This window comes from Fusarium redolens (genome assembly GCF_020744475.1).
Source record: "Fusarium redolens strain MPI-CAGE-AT-0023 chromosome Unknown BKA55scaffold_5, whole genome shotgun sequence".
NCBI lineage: Eukaryota > Fungi > Ascomycota > Sordariomycetes > Hypocreales > Nectriaceae > Fusarium > Fusarium redolens.
The window spans coordinates 2,061,300-2,073,902 of NW_025763668.1; the positions used below are offsets into that span (position 1 = coordinate 2,061,300).

At 48.5% G+C, this 12,603-nt stretch overlaps 4 protein-coding genes across 4 annotated transcripts; 1 reads left to right on the forward strand and 3 right to left on the reverse strand.

The window, feature by feature from the left end:
- Positions 1-2,359: 2,359 nt before the first annotated feature.
- Positions 2,360-6,169, reverse strand: BKA55DRAFT_537295 (uncharacterized protein; the record flags this gene model as incomplete). The annotated part of the gene is made up of 3 exons (XM_046189895.1): positions 2,360-3,152; positions 3,202-5,725; positions 5,797-6,169. 3 exons carry the CDS (start codon positions 6,167-6,169, stop codon positions 2,360-2,362), a joined length of 3,690 nt encoding a protein of 1,229 aa, XP_046052310.1.
- Positions 6,170-7,044: 875 nt separating this feature from the next.
- Positions 7,045-7,500, forward strand: BKA55DRAFT_505782 (uncharacterized protein; the record flags this gene model as incomplete). Its single annotated transcript, XM_046187219.1, has 1 exon — positions 7,045-7,500. One exon carries the CDS (start codon positions 7,045-7,047, stop codon positions 7,498-7,500), a length of 456 nt encoding a protein of 151 aa, XP_046052311.1.
- Positions 7,501-7,692: 192 nt separating this feature from the next.
- On the reverse strand, positions 7,693-9,890 carry BKA55DRAFT_537296 (uncharacterized protein; the record flags this gene model as incomplete). Its single annotated transcript, XM_046189896.1, has 2 exons — positions 7,693-8,798; positions 8,930-9,890. The coding sequence occupies 2 exons, from the start codon at positions 9,888-9,890 to the stop codon at positions 7,693-7,695; spliced, it is 2,067 nt and encodes a 688-aa protein (XP_046052312.1).
- Positions 9,891-10,482: 592 nt separating this feature from the next.
- Positions 10,483-11,238, reverse strand: BKA55DRAFT_592318 (uncharacterized protein; the record flags this gene model as incomplete). The annotated part of the gene is made up of 2 exons (XM_046195374.1): positions 10,483-10,916; positions 10,968-11,238. 2 exons carry the CDS (start codon positions 11,236-11,238, stop codon positions 10,483-10,485), a joined length of 705 nt encoding a protein of 234 aa, XP_046052313.1.
- Positions 11,239-12,603: the final 1,365 nt, after the last annotated feature.

Genomic DNA, 12,603 nt, shown 5'->3' on the forward strand with positions numbered 1-12,603 from the left:
CTATACGCAACACCTGCTTTGTAGAAGGCGAAGACGGGATGAAATAAATCAACGCCGTCCTGCTGTTGCTGAAGATCCATGGCCATCCCTATTAAGCCCCGAATGTTATCCGAAACGCCGCCTCTCCCCTTTCTATCACTTAGATCAAACCAGTGGGTTGCCGTGACCTTCAGTGGCTCAGACGGTTTCAATCCATCTTCCAAGTTGTCCGTCATTGTTGGACGTGTCGAAGGGCACAATAGTGAAGTTTCTGTGCCGGCTTCACCTCAAATATGAATTCAACCGGGGCAACAATTCCATAAGCTTGTTAGGCTGGCGTCCTCTAGAGCGCGCCGGTATCGTGTTGGCATCCTAGCAGGACCGGTCGGAGCGTTGGAACATGCCTGGAAACTTCTATAGTCCATGCACACTAGCTAGGGCACTTGCCAAAGACTAATGGCAGTCGAAAACCCGTTGAAGCGGCAGAAGATGTATAAGACTTAAGCGTCTCAGCCGAAGTCTGAAGGAGGAGCTGGCACTGCTAGATGCACCTTATTGATAACTCATAAGGCCCTACAAGTTGACCAGCCCAGAAAAAGGACACAAAGATAGACCTCTTCGATGTGAGGTGGTGGTGGTGGTGAGCTAGTTCAATGTATGGAAGCCTTGGGAGAGAATCATTGGGGTTGGTACTGCTGCTTGATGCGCAATCCGAGTAATGTCCTGAGATACCCATGGGTTATGGGGTATAGTGGAGCGGTTATGTCAAAGGCACCAGCGTAACTCTGAATCGACTCATCCAGATTGCCAGAACTTGCCATGAGTTTATCGTGGGGAGGCAGTTTCTGTATGCGGATTATACAATGGACAGTCCATCCAGTTGACGTCCCATGTCATGGGCATCAAAAGGCGAATGGGTGATTTCCATACGATGATGACCATTCTTGTATGGGCTCCATCTGCGCAAATACCACCCATCGAACGAGGAGATAGAGTGGTTCGTTACTCTAAAGCGAATTCATGTCGCATCCGCGAACCGAGTTCGGTTCGATGAGCTCATATCGCCCATGAGATCCCCTCTCAGCGGTGTGATTGCTCTTTAAAAGGACAAAAGCAGCGCGGAATACGAGGCATAGGAGAAGGCTCATCCTGGGAATCCTCGTGCTTGCGCTTGCGAGGAGTGTCAGTGGGGATGGCATTCTTCTTCCCTTTGGTAGACTTAGTTGCGGAGGGCGGCTCTTTATGACATGCTAACGTAACAAAGGAGCAGTGAGAGCCGGTGTGGCTATAAAAACAGCTGCCGCAGGGTGCAAGAAGATCGTCGGAAAGGCCGTCGGGAGGAACAACGCATTCAGCAAACGGGCCCCTGCCTGCCTTGCAATTTTCACAGGCCTCGTCTTCAGCGCGTCGAGTGATCGTGGGTTGACTGTCAACTTGCACGATGCGCAACATGTTGGGCTTGGCTGACCATGCAGGGCATCTTTTTGGCTAAAGCAGCGAGACGAAGTCCACGATGAAGAGACTTTATTGGCAAAACAAAGTCAAAGGCCTGAAATTTACCTGTAGCTGCCAGACGGACAGATGATGGTTCAGCTACAGACTGGGGAACTGAAGGAAAAGTGACTCTGACGGTGTCCCTTCCTCACACAGTCAACAAAGCACAAAGCACAACACCAACACAATATCATGAGAACATCAGACAAGGACACAGAAGATCCCAGCACAGAATGTATACACATAGGGCAAAGTAATTGCCTAGTTGGACACGAGGGATCTCTACTCAGCTACTCACTCGTTTAGAGACTGCGGATCTATCACAAACTGATCTACCGCCATATCAAGAATCTACTCTGGCTGTTTGGACCAAGCCAAAACTCAGGGAATCTCTTGCGTAAGCATTCTCATAGTATATGACTGTCTAATACTGGCCCACCGTCTGTCTGGCCTCGTCGCAAAAGGGAGATATCAAAAGGTCGAAGCGCTTTTAATGAACAAATTCACCACCGACCTGTTACACTGGTTGACTTGCTCAATGACATCCGCCGTGTTGCAACTCACGTCTACAATCATCATGTCTGAGTGTGTTGACCTTGAGATTGGGCTGGGCGCTGGTTCAATCGAAGTCTGGAAGGGTCAGCCCTTTACAGTCATGTCAAGTCAGTTTCTGAGTCGTTAGCGATATCACGAGACCTCAAAGAATGAATCATGTCAGATCAATCAGCTCAAACCCAATTTTTTTGACTTATTTGTTCCTGAATTGACGATCTCGCAGCCGCCATCTTCAACCCTAGCAACATCACAAACTCGAGTTCAATCGTTCCACGTCTTCTATTACATATCTATCATAAACAAGTACACATAATTCGTCTCGTATATACATCTAATTATTTTCAATCATCGCCTTCAACTCCGCAAACTTGACCGGCTTCGGCAAAAACAAGTCCACGCCCGCCGACATGGCATCGAGCCTCGCATCCGCGCTCGCCAGCCCTGTCAGCGCAAACACCGTCGTCCTCGGAACCTTGTACTCCGCCTCGAGCTTGCGGATCCTCTTTGTAGCTTCGACGCCGTTCATGACGGGCATGCTTATGTCCATCAGTATGTAGTCAAAGTGCTTCTTGACAGGTGTCCCAGGTTCCGCGTCGCCGATTGTTGACTTTTTAAAGGTCTCGACGGCTTCTTCTCCGTTTTCTGCTTCTTCGTAGGAGAAGCCGCATTTCTTCATGAACATTGTTAAAAGGTTGAGGTTGATCTTGTTATCGTCGACGAGTAGAACGTGTGCCTTGTTTGGCATTTCCGGTTTCTTTTGTTTTCGCGTGTCTTGTGAAGACTTGTTATTCACCTCCTTCCTAAAATCTTCATTGCTCTCCTTCTTTTCCTTATTCTGGCTATTTTCCCGACTGTCGTTTTTGGACCGGTCTTGTTCTTCTTTTCCCCGTGGTAATGGTGAAGTGGTAGTTTCCGCCCAATCCGGCTTGTCGCCTTTGCCTTGGTGCAATTTCGAGTTCATCTGTTCTGTTGCGTCCTCTCTGTCCGGAGTGTTCTGCTCTTTTGACTCTTTGCCACCTGTCTGCGCACTCTGGATCAGGTTTCTGTTGTCGTCGTCATCTCTGGCCTCCCCAATCCTGTTCAAGCATCGACTGAATACTTGTGCGAGTTTCCTAGGGCCACATCTAAGTACGCGTTAGTATCAGCACAGCATTACGCGCGGGCATGACTTACGGTTGTGGGATAACTTCAACCACATCTGACAATCTGGCTAAAGCCTTAGCCTGAGCTCTTGATATCTTTGCTGCTTCTTCTTCATTCAAGCTGATGATGATGATGGGCGCTTTCTTATTGCGACGGCCGTCTATCGCAGTCTCTGCAAAACGCTTTTCGAGGGTTTTCGCGGATGGTGGCTCACAATAGAGATAGAAATCGGCTTTGGGCACATCCGTATCTACCTCTCTTGCAGATTTCATATTGAACCAGCTTGAGAAGATATCCATCAAGGTTTCGTTGCGCACCTTGACTTGCTCAGTGATGGTTTTTGAATGGAAGTCCTCGCTTGCTTCCAGGAGCACCAAAGACCTTCCCCGAAGCTGTTCGACCATGGAAGCCATGGGCTCTTCCGGTTTGGAATTCTCTTCATGAACTGGCTCAAGACGCAGTCGGACTTCAATTTCAGTACCCTTATTCTGTTCCGATTTGACCTCGAGCGTCCCTCCAAGTGAATCCACAATCTGTTTAACAATGCTTAAGCCCAGACCAGTCCCGGGCTGGAAGGAATCTTCCTGGCTGAAAGGAACAAAGAGACGATTCTGTTGGAAGTCCTCCGACATTCCTTTTCCGGTATCCGTAACTCGAATCAAGACATCTATCCTAGAATCGCCGCTGATCTCTTGCGCCCGCACCGAGACAAGTACGAAACCCAACGCTGTATACTTGAGCGCGTTGCCGAATAGATTCATGACAATCCTTCGGAGGGCACCAGGCTGTGTCTTGACCATCCATGATGCCCTCGGGCTAATATCCAGAAGGATTGATACAGGATGATCGGTTCCTGGTTCCGGGGCTCCTTGGTTATCCTTGCCACCCAACACTGCTTCTTCTTGACTTAGTTGCTTTCTGGGGAGCCTTTTGAAGTTGTGACCAGTTGCCACAGCATCCACAACTTCCTCGACAAGAACAGAGAGGTCTACTGACGCCGTCATGTTTAAGCTCTCCATCGAATCAGAAGAGAGGCTGATGATCTTGTTGTGTTTTGCGCCTCTTCTCAATTGTCCGCTGCCCAAGTTGTTTATCTTGCTGAAGTCGAGCACATGGTTCAAGGTATCGAGGAGCGTCTTGCCACAAGTGGCGATTGAATTGACAAGGCCGACTTCATACGAGTCGGTTACTGCGTCTTTGAGGAACTCAGCAGCACCTAAGATGCCATGTAGCGGACTTCGTAACTCATGACTCATGCTTGCAATGAATGTGGTCTTGGCTGCTTCGTTCTTCCTCGTATTGATGCGACCGACTTGACTCGTGATGCTGTTACCAAACGCTCGTAGGTAAGACAGGTCCTCATCCAGGTTCATCATGCGACCGGGCACCGAGGTCCAGAGGAAACACCCGCCAACAAGTTTATCTTCAACGTAATCAAACAAGGGTAGGAAGACAACGGCCTTTGCCCCGGGGATCTTCTTAAGGAGTTCCTTGTGGTCAATCTTTTCCTTGCGACGCTTGCTTTTCCCTCCAGCGGGAGCAGGGCTACCATCGCTCGCACTATCGTCATCAGAAGAAATACCGGCTCCTTCTTCTGTAAACGTAAATGTCTTTCCTTTGGGGAAGAGTGAAAAGTATCTCTCAAGAGTCCCGATAGAGAAAGATGGACCCTGTTCGAGGTCCAAAGGTTTGCTCTTGTCAGCTAACGAGTAAGCCAGAAGCTTACATGGTCTTGGCAGCGGTGATGTCTCGGAATCGGAGCTCTCTGTGCTGAAGGCATCGGGCTCTGCAGCGATTTGCGTCGGCAGTCCGTCAGCGTTCGTGGCACCACTCTGTTCTATCTGTACCGCTCGGGTCAAGTGTTGAACGTTGGAGGCTGTGGCGCCGTAGAGCACAACTCCGTCAGCGAGTATTGCAGATCGTAAGTTATCGGCCGCTCGATGATACATTCTCGATAAACCGTCCGTCTGGGGCTTATGCTTTCGAGGCGGTGAGGTAGCTTTCTGAGATCGTTGGTTGGAGTCAGGATCGACCTTGTGCATGGTGTTGTGCAAAGAGGAACGTCTCGTCGCCGTGATAGTCATGCCCGGGGGCCGTTTGATCGGCGGTCTTTGGGGTTGATCCTCCTTTGACAGAATAGGGTCATCGCTTGAGCAGCCTTCGATGAAGGTCGCTAGTCCGCGAACGATACGTTCACCTTTGAACCTGTCAACACGGTCGCGTGCCCATTCCAAGTGTTCGGTAACGGCTTGCGCAACGCTCTGCATGAACTTAACATCCTCGATCGACAGTCCGTCTCGCGGTCGTTCGTCCGAAACAGAGTACGTTCCGACCTTGTATCCTTTTCGTGAAAAGATGGGCACGCCAGCGTAGAAGCGCACACCGGGTTCGGATTGGACATATACGCGCGACTTGAAGCGCTCATCGAGGCGACAGTCGGGGACGATAAGGCCAGAGGCTGAGTATGTTCGACCGTCAGGATCTCGACCGATGCATGTATTGTGTAGGCAGTGCTCGCAAACGGCTTCAGGGCGGGAAAGGATGGACGTTCCCACTGCAAGTAATTAGCCATGAATAAAAGGAAGGAGTTGTGTATGTCTCAGCTATAGAGATCGTCCAACCTACACCACAATTCGCTGTTATAATTCGCTAATTCGGGGTCTTTCTTTTTGTCGGCGGTCTTTTCTCCACTAGATTCTTCTTCGAGTGACCCCAGTCGCAGATTCCGTGTGGCTTCGGCGAGAATGTATTGCTGAGAAGAATCGATGAGCGAGACCATAGCACGCTTCACGTTAAGCCGAAAGACAGCCAGTTGCGCAAAGGCTGAGAGCGCCTTGTCGGAAGAAGGCTGCGGCGCGTGTGCGTCATTGACCTGAGATGGCGCGTTGATGCTGTCGACACTTCTAGCGACCTTGAGAGAGGAACCTTGCGCTATCTGCCAGCTCTGGAAGTAACCCTGCACCTCGCGTTCGCGTTGCAGCTCTGCAGAGCTCGACATTGTATCGTGGTATGAGAAGTCATGTCATGTCTTAGGTTGGTTTGTTCGTGTGGATGAAGCTGGAGAGTGGACGGGGACTGGAGGTAGCCGCAGAAATTTGGGTGGTCCCCCCTCTGTGAAATCATGCACATTGCGTCATAGTTGCCCCCAACGTCACCTGGAAACAGTCCGTGAACTGGGGCATCTAGGGCGATTCTAGAATAGTCACATCGCCCCAGAAATCAAGAATTCGCCTTCTTGTTTGGCCAGTGTTTTTCAGCTGGACCCGAGAATGAGGTCACGCCAGGCACCGTCACCAAAATACAAGGTTCTATAGAGATCGATTAGCGGTGACCAAGAGATTTCCGAATGTGATTCAGCCATCTTTTCTCTCCCACAAAGTTCCGGTTCCACGTGCTTATTGTGTCTGTTTCGATTGAGCTTTTCCCTGTTTGTTCAACTCATGCATTCCTTGCTGAGTCAAGCTTTGCCAAGAGACAGGCTGGCTGGTTGCGGGGAAGAGGCCTTATTTATACATTATCGTGGAAATATCTACATCGGCAACGTTTAGATCCGGCCGATGCCAAAGTTGATTGCAGTCGGCAATTCCATACCCCGAAAACTCCGGCCCCCAGTTGCCAATTCAGGTAACTACATCAAAAGTTCCTGGAGAATACTCCTTGGAGATAATAACGACCCATCTCCATTCGACGACAATCCAGCATGTAACCCAATAATCCTACAGCCAGCATAGTCCCAGTTAATCAGCACTCTATTCGTCAAGGAAATAAATAGACCGTGATATCGCATTGTGTTTGTTTTCGCTCTCCGTAAGCAATTGTTTGTCTCACGATCATTTCCATTCAAAAAGAATTATCATCATTTCAACGTCCAGCATGGCGTCCTCCACAAATCACACTGCGCGATCAATCCTTGAGTCATTCTACGATGCTGAGCGCATTTACATGGCCTCACCACCTGAACAACGCGACTTCAGCGGCATGGCAGCAACACTCTCAAAAGAAGTGCGCCTTAAACAATCATCAGGACTACCCTACGCTGGCGAGTACACTGGACCTGATGGTTTCCAGCAATGGGCAAAAGCTATGGCCGACTACTTTGACAAAGTCGATGTCCAGAACCCTGAAATATTCGAAAAGGAGGGCTCAAACCGCATCATCTCGCTCGGTTATTTGCACCTAAAGGTTCGCAAGACTGGGGAGGAGCTGAAGTATCCTTTGTGCCAGGTCATTCAAGTTGACCTTGAGGCTGGGGTAATCAAGAGTATCATGCCGTTTTATTGGGATGTGTATGCTTTGAACAAAGCTATTGGACATACGCCGGAGCTGTAGAAGTCACCATTATTCTAAGGATAGTTTTAGAATTATCGAGCTTGACATTTGTATTGTGGGAGTCTTACACCGTGTTCAAAGTCTCCCCCTTTCGCAAAAGATCTGTTGACTCAAGGTATTGGATTGTATGGTGCATACTCAAACAAACCTGTAGAAGTATCAAGTCCATGAAACTCAGTGACAAAAGAGCATCTATAGATGGCCCGCAATAATCTTATCACAATATTCTGCAAACTCAGCAGCAGTCCCTGTTCCTGCCTGCTCCTTCGACTTGAGATTCTCCAACAAATCAGCCCTCGGATTCGGATGAAAGCGACCCCAAGGCAAGATAAACCTCCCCCCATCCTCAATCTGTAAATATGGCGAGAGACTAGCCCACAGGTTGGTATAAGCACCGAACTTTGCATGATAGAGAAGCGGTGAAACGACATAGCCAATAATCGACGGCATATGGCGAAGCAGCTTACTGTGAAGATTTCCTGGATTATGATAAACGCTGAGAATACCATAGGAGCCAATCTGGTCTGCTAAAACGCTGGCGAGGTACCAGTTTCCTGTCTTTGAATTCGTGTAGTTGACTTGTTGATCTTTTGATGGACTGATGACTTCATTCATGTTGACTCCGCCGTTTGGAACGGAAAGGTCTGTCACGATGGAAGCTGTCCAGATTACTCGAACTGATGCTGGGGGTTGGCTCTTTGCAGTTTCTTTCAGAATTGGCACGAGAAGCTGCGTGAAATACCAAGGCCCAATGGCGTTCGTTGCCATACTGAGTTCGTATCCCTGAGCTGAGGCTGAGCCAGCTGGAGGATTAGATACCCCTGCGTTTTTGAATAGGACATCGAGCCTGGATTCTCTTGACTTGAATTCTTCTGCAGCTGCTTTCACGGAATCCAAATCATTGAGGGCTATCTTAAGAAAGCTCAGACTACCAGATGAATCGGGATATTGTTCCTGGAGTTCTTTTATAGCTGATTCCGCTTTCTCTTGTGATCTTCCAGCGATGTAAACGGATCCGCCAACTTGATAGAGCATGCAGCTCAATTCGAAGCCTACGCCTGAGTAGCCACCAGTGACAATGAAGACGCGTCCATTTTGCGCGGTAGGTTCTCCCCGGTAAACTGTGGACTTGGGAGGAAGAATAAAGAGTACGTATTTCCCATCGCGATTGTTAGTCTTGGATGGTGATTGCAAGTGAGTAATGATCTTGGCGGCATCTATGAAAGAGCGGGGATAGTTGTGAGGTGCCCAAATTTGGGGGCGTTGGTTGAGGTGACGAATGCTCTGCGCATGCGGCCCTATCAACGTCAAGCTGTGCCTTGTCTTTCACACTCTCATACAGGTCTAGCGTTCATAGTGTAACTTTTGGGTACATTCGGTTTTCATATTATCACTAGTTTATGTAGTGTATATCTTGGAAACTACTTACACTTTCTCGCAGATAACATCTCCACGATATGAGAAGTCAATCTCTCAGTCATTTTCAAACCCGGATCATGATCTGGATTGACCTCCGCAACAGTAAGACCCCCAACCTTTTCGCTTCCAAGCAACCCCTTGAGCGCCCTCATCATATTCTCAAACTCAACGCCAGTGAAGTTTGGGACATTAGCCAAAGGAAACGTCCCAGGGTCAATTGAATCAACATCCAGATGAACCATAATGATGTCGACTTTGTCTTGCAGAAACTCAAGTGTTTCTCTTGCGCGTTGCTCAGGATCTTTCGCCACGGATGCTGAGCTGACGACTTTGAAGTTGTTGTCGAAAAGATACTTGAAGTGCTCTGATTTATTTCCAGGCAGAGACATGTTCGTGCCGAAGAAGACTGTATTCGAAGCATCACAGACAGGTTCGCCTGATGGACGAGAGAACTGTTCCATACGTTGGAGTGCACCGGGTAGTCGAACGAGATGAGCCATGTTCATCCCGGCGAAAGTGCCAATAGAGCTTGGATCCGTTGGAGAGGTAAGATCAGTATCAGCGTCGATGTAAATCAGACCAACGCGCTTAGGCGGAGACTGCGAGCCGGCATGTTTCCAGAAGGCAGAGAGAATAGCTGGCAGCATACAGCACTCGCCGCCGAGAATGAGCTGGAAATCAGGTTGTTTGCTTGAGGACTTGAAGTTGGTGCTGATAGTCCGCTCAACGTCTTCGCAGACTGCGATGTTGATGTATTCATTGCGTGCACCGCCTGCGCTGAACGTCGTAGCAGAGAAAGTTGCTGGTGCCTCCAAAGCATGATGCTCAGAGACAGAAGGCACTCCAGCATCTTTCAATTTGCCGACTATACCGACATCTCTGAATGCTTGAGGCGCTTTGGATTTGCCTGGAATGATAGATCCACAGTCCGCAGGGACATAAGTGATTGAGACTGATCGTGATGCTGCCATGGTATATCAAGTGTCGTTCGTAGAATGTTGTGGTGATGTTGTCTTGCGAAGTGTTCAGGATTTTATACCAACCTGACTATTGCCGATTGAAGGGCGCAAGACAGACTGAGGTTAGTTTTACCATGCAAAGACTTTCCTTTTCAGCCTCATTTTACCCCATTTCGATGTGACGTAGGTTTTGTCAGCTACAGGGCGTAAACAGGAAATTCTGAACCCCGATGACAGACGCCAATCAGCACTAACTGATATGAGAAATCTAAAGGGGAAACACATATCTTTTTTGGTATTTTCAGAATAATGCGATGATGTATAGATAAGATCAGAAAAGAATTATTGTCATATGTGTATCGTGTTTACAGGCAAATTGGTTAGTGATACATCACTCAGAGACAGACGTGACAGTTTGATATCGTGAACTTTTGTTGATAAGAGTAATTATATACAAAGAAGACCACTGGCCATAAACATTAACACAAGATGCCTCCCCCGTAAAATGCCATCATAATGAATTAAGCTGATGTAGCTCTCCATCTACCCGAAGAGCTACATGCTCATAGTGCACTTAATGTGGTTGAACCTAGAAGGAAGCCATTTAAGCAGCAAGGCCAGCAAGGAGGCCAGTGACGGGGAGAAGAACTGGAGCCAAAACACCGTTGCCGAGACCAGCAAGGAGAGGAGTAAGACCGGCAACCAGACCAGGAACAATGGCGGAGACAAGGCCAATGACAAGGATGAGAACCTTGGTGAGGATCTGGAAGACAGAGTGGAGGATAGAGATGAGCTGAGGTCGGAGGCCAGTAACAGTGACGATGGTCTTGACAGCAGCGAGAACCTCAGCGACGAGGACGACGACGAGGTTGAGAACAGTGTCGACATCAGAGTCGGCAACATCGAGACCAGCAGCACCAGTGAGCTTGGTGACGATCTCAGTGAGCTCAAAGTGAACGGACTCAAAGCCAGGAATGGCCTTGGTGGCACCAGCGTCCTTGGTGAGATCACCAGCCTTGACCTTCTCAGCAATAGAGTCTAAACCCATTAGCACTAACCCAAATATCAAATTCAGAAGTTATAACTTACTCAGACCAGTGGTCTTCTTGTTGATGTTGCTAACACCGCTCTTGAGAACAGTGATGAGCTCTTGAGGGTTGGAGATAGCAGCACGCTTAGCAGGAGACTTGGTAGCCTCATCGACGATCTGCTTAACGCCGACCTTGGAAACGATGTTCTCAGCACTGTGAATAGCACCGTTGACCTGCTCAACAGAGCGGGTGTCCTTCTTAGCCTCAGGAACAGGAGAGGCGATGGCCGAGATGGCGAGGGCGAAAACGGAGAAGAAAGTGGCCTTCATTTTGAATGTGGTTGTGAAGAGAGTTGAAAGGAATGTTTTCAAAGGAGTGTGGTGTAGAGAAGAGTTGAGATGATGTGATGATAATGAGAATAGATTTAATGTGGTGAAAAGAGGTCCTTATATACTAGTTTCTGGTAAGGGAGTATCTTGGAAAAGAGATTGAGGTTGTCACTAGAAGTTGGTAGTCTTGTCGATCACTCTGTTAGAATGGAGTCGCGATAGCTAGTGTGGTGTTGTGCCAACCAGGGAGTAGGCGGCATCTTGAGACTCAGGTAAGATTCACGCCTTACGGGGCTCTGAGCTATTGCCACATATGAATTGTCATTGAGAGGTAGAAGTTACTTTGAACCTTGGTAGCAGTATGATTTCTGAACTCGATATATTTGCTGTATGTGTTTTTGAATTCTGAATATCATCAGATCTAATCGCAACCTCCTACCAGAACAAGACGCTACTAGACGTCACACAAATGACAATAAAGTGCGATCATCTCCTATCAAACAACCCATCTCAGCCATCATTTCTCAACCCTCTACTTCATTTCCCCCTTACAGTCCCTATTTTTCGGAAATCTTGTCTAGTCCAACTGTGGAGAGCTGGACCTACCGGGTTCCTAGCCTTACGCAGACCGGTAGTGTCGATCTTAGCCTCACTGAGTAGAGCAAGCCCCTCCCTTTATGTTTCGATCTGCATCACTGACTTGTGCTGGTGAAATTGCTACATTTCGGTCCAGTGGAATCGACGATCTTTGACTTGTTTTGCAAAATCCGATCGCCGCTACTGCAGGAGTCTCAACAACTTTTGCTTATGCGATTTGTGTTTTTTTTATTGTGATTTGGTAGAGCAGCATGCGGTTGAAGGGAGAGCTGGGAACGGAGGACGTTTTGGATACCGGGCTAATGGTTCTTGGATTCCTAAAGGCAGGCTAGAGACATGAACCACTGACCTCGTGGTCTTACGACCTATGCCAAGTCTTCTCATACTCCTACTCTGTATGCCTCTTCACTCCCTGACCGCAGGTTCAGTAGGCCTCCAGCGATCTACCAGAAGCCAGATTTGCCCCACGTGCCCTTGGCTGATTGGCACTTGGTAGATCGTGACTGGGAGTCTGGTTGGTCTGGAGTGGGAAATGGGAGATAAGCTCTTTCATCATCTGGGTATAGTCCCTGCTGATCTCACGCTGAAGACGCCGCTCCCACTTTTCCTTGCGATAATAAGCGGAAAAGGAGGACACTACCTTCAGTTTCAATAGGGCTTGGCCATGACGACAGTTGCATCGCGGGTTGCTACCAAGAAACTGGATGTCGGAACTGAGATTACCGAGACAAGATTCATGCGAAGCTTGCGTGAGTCAAGGTGAGGGTC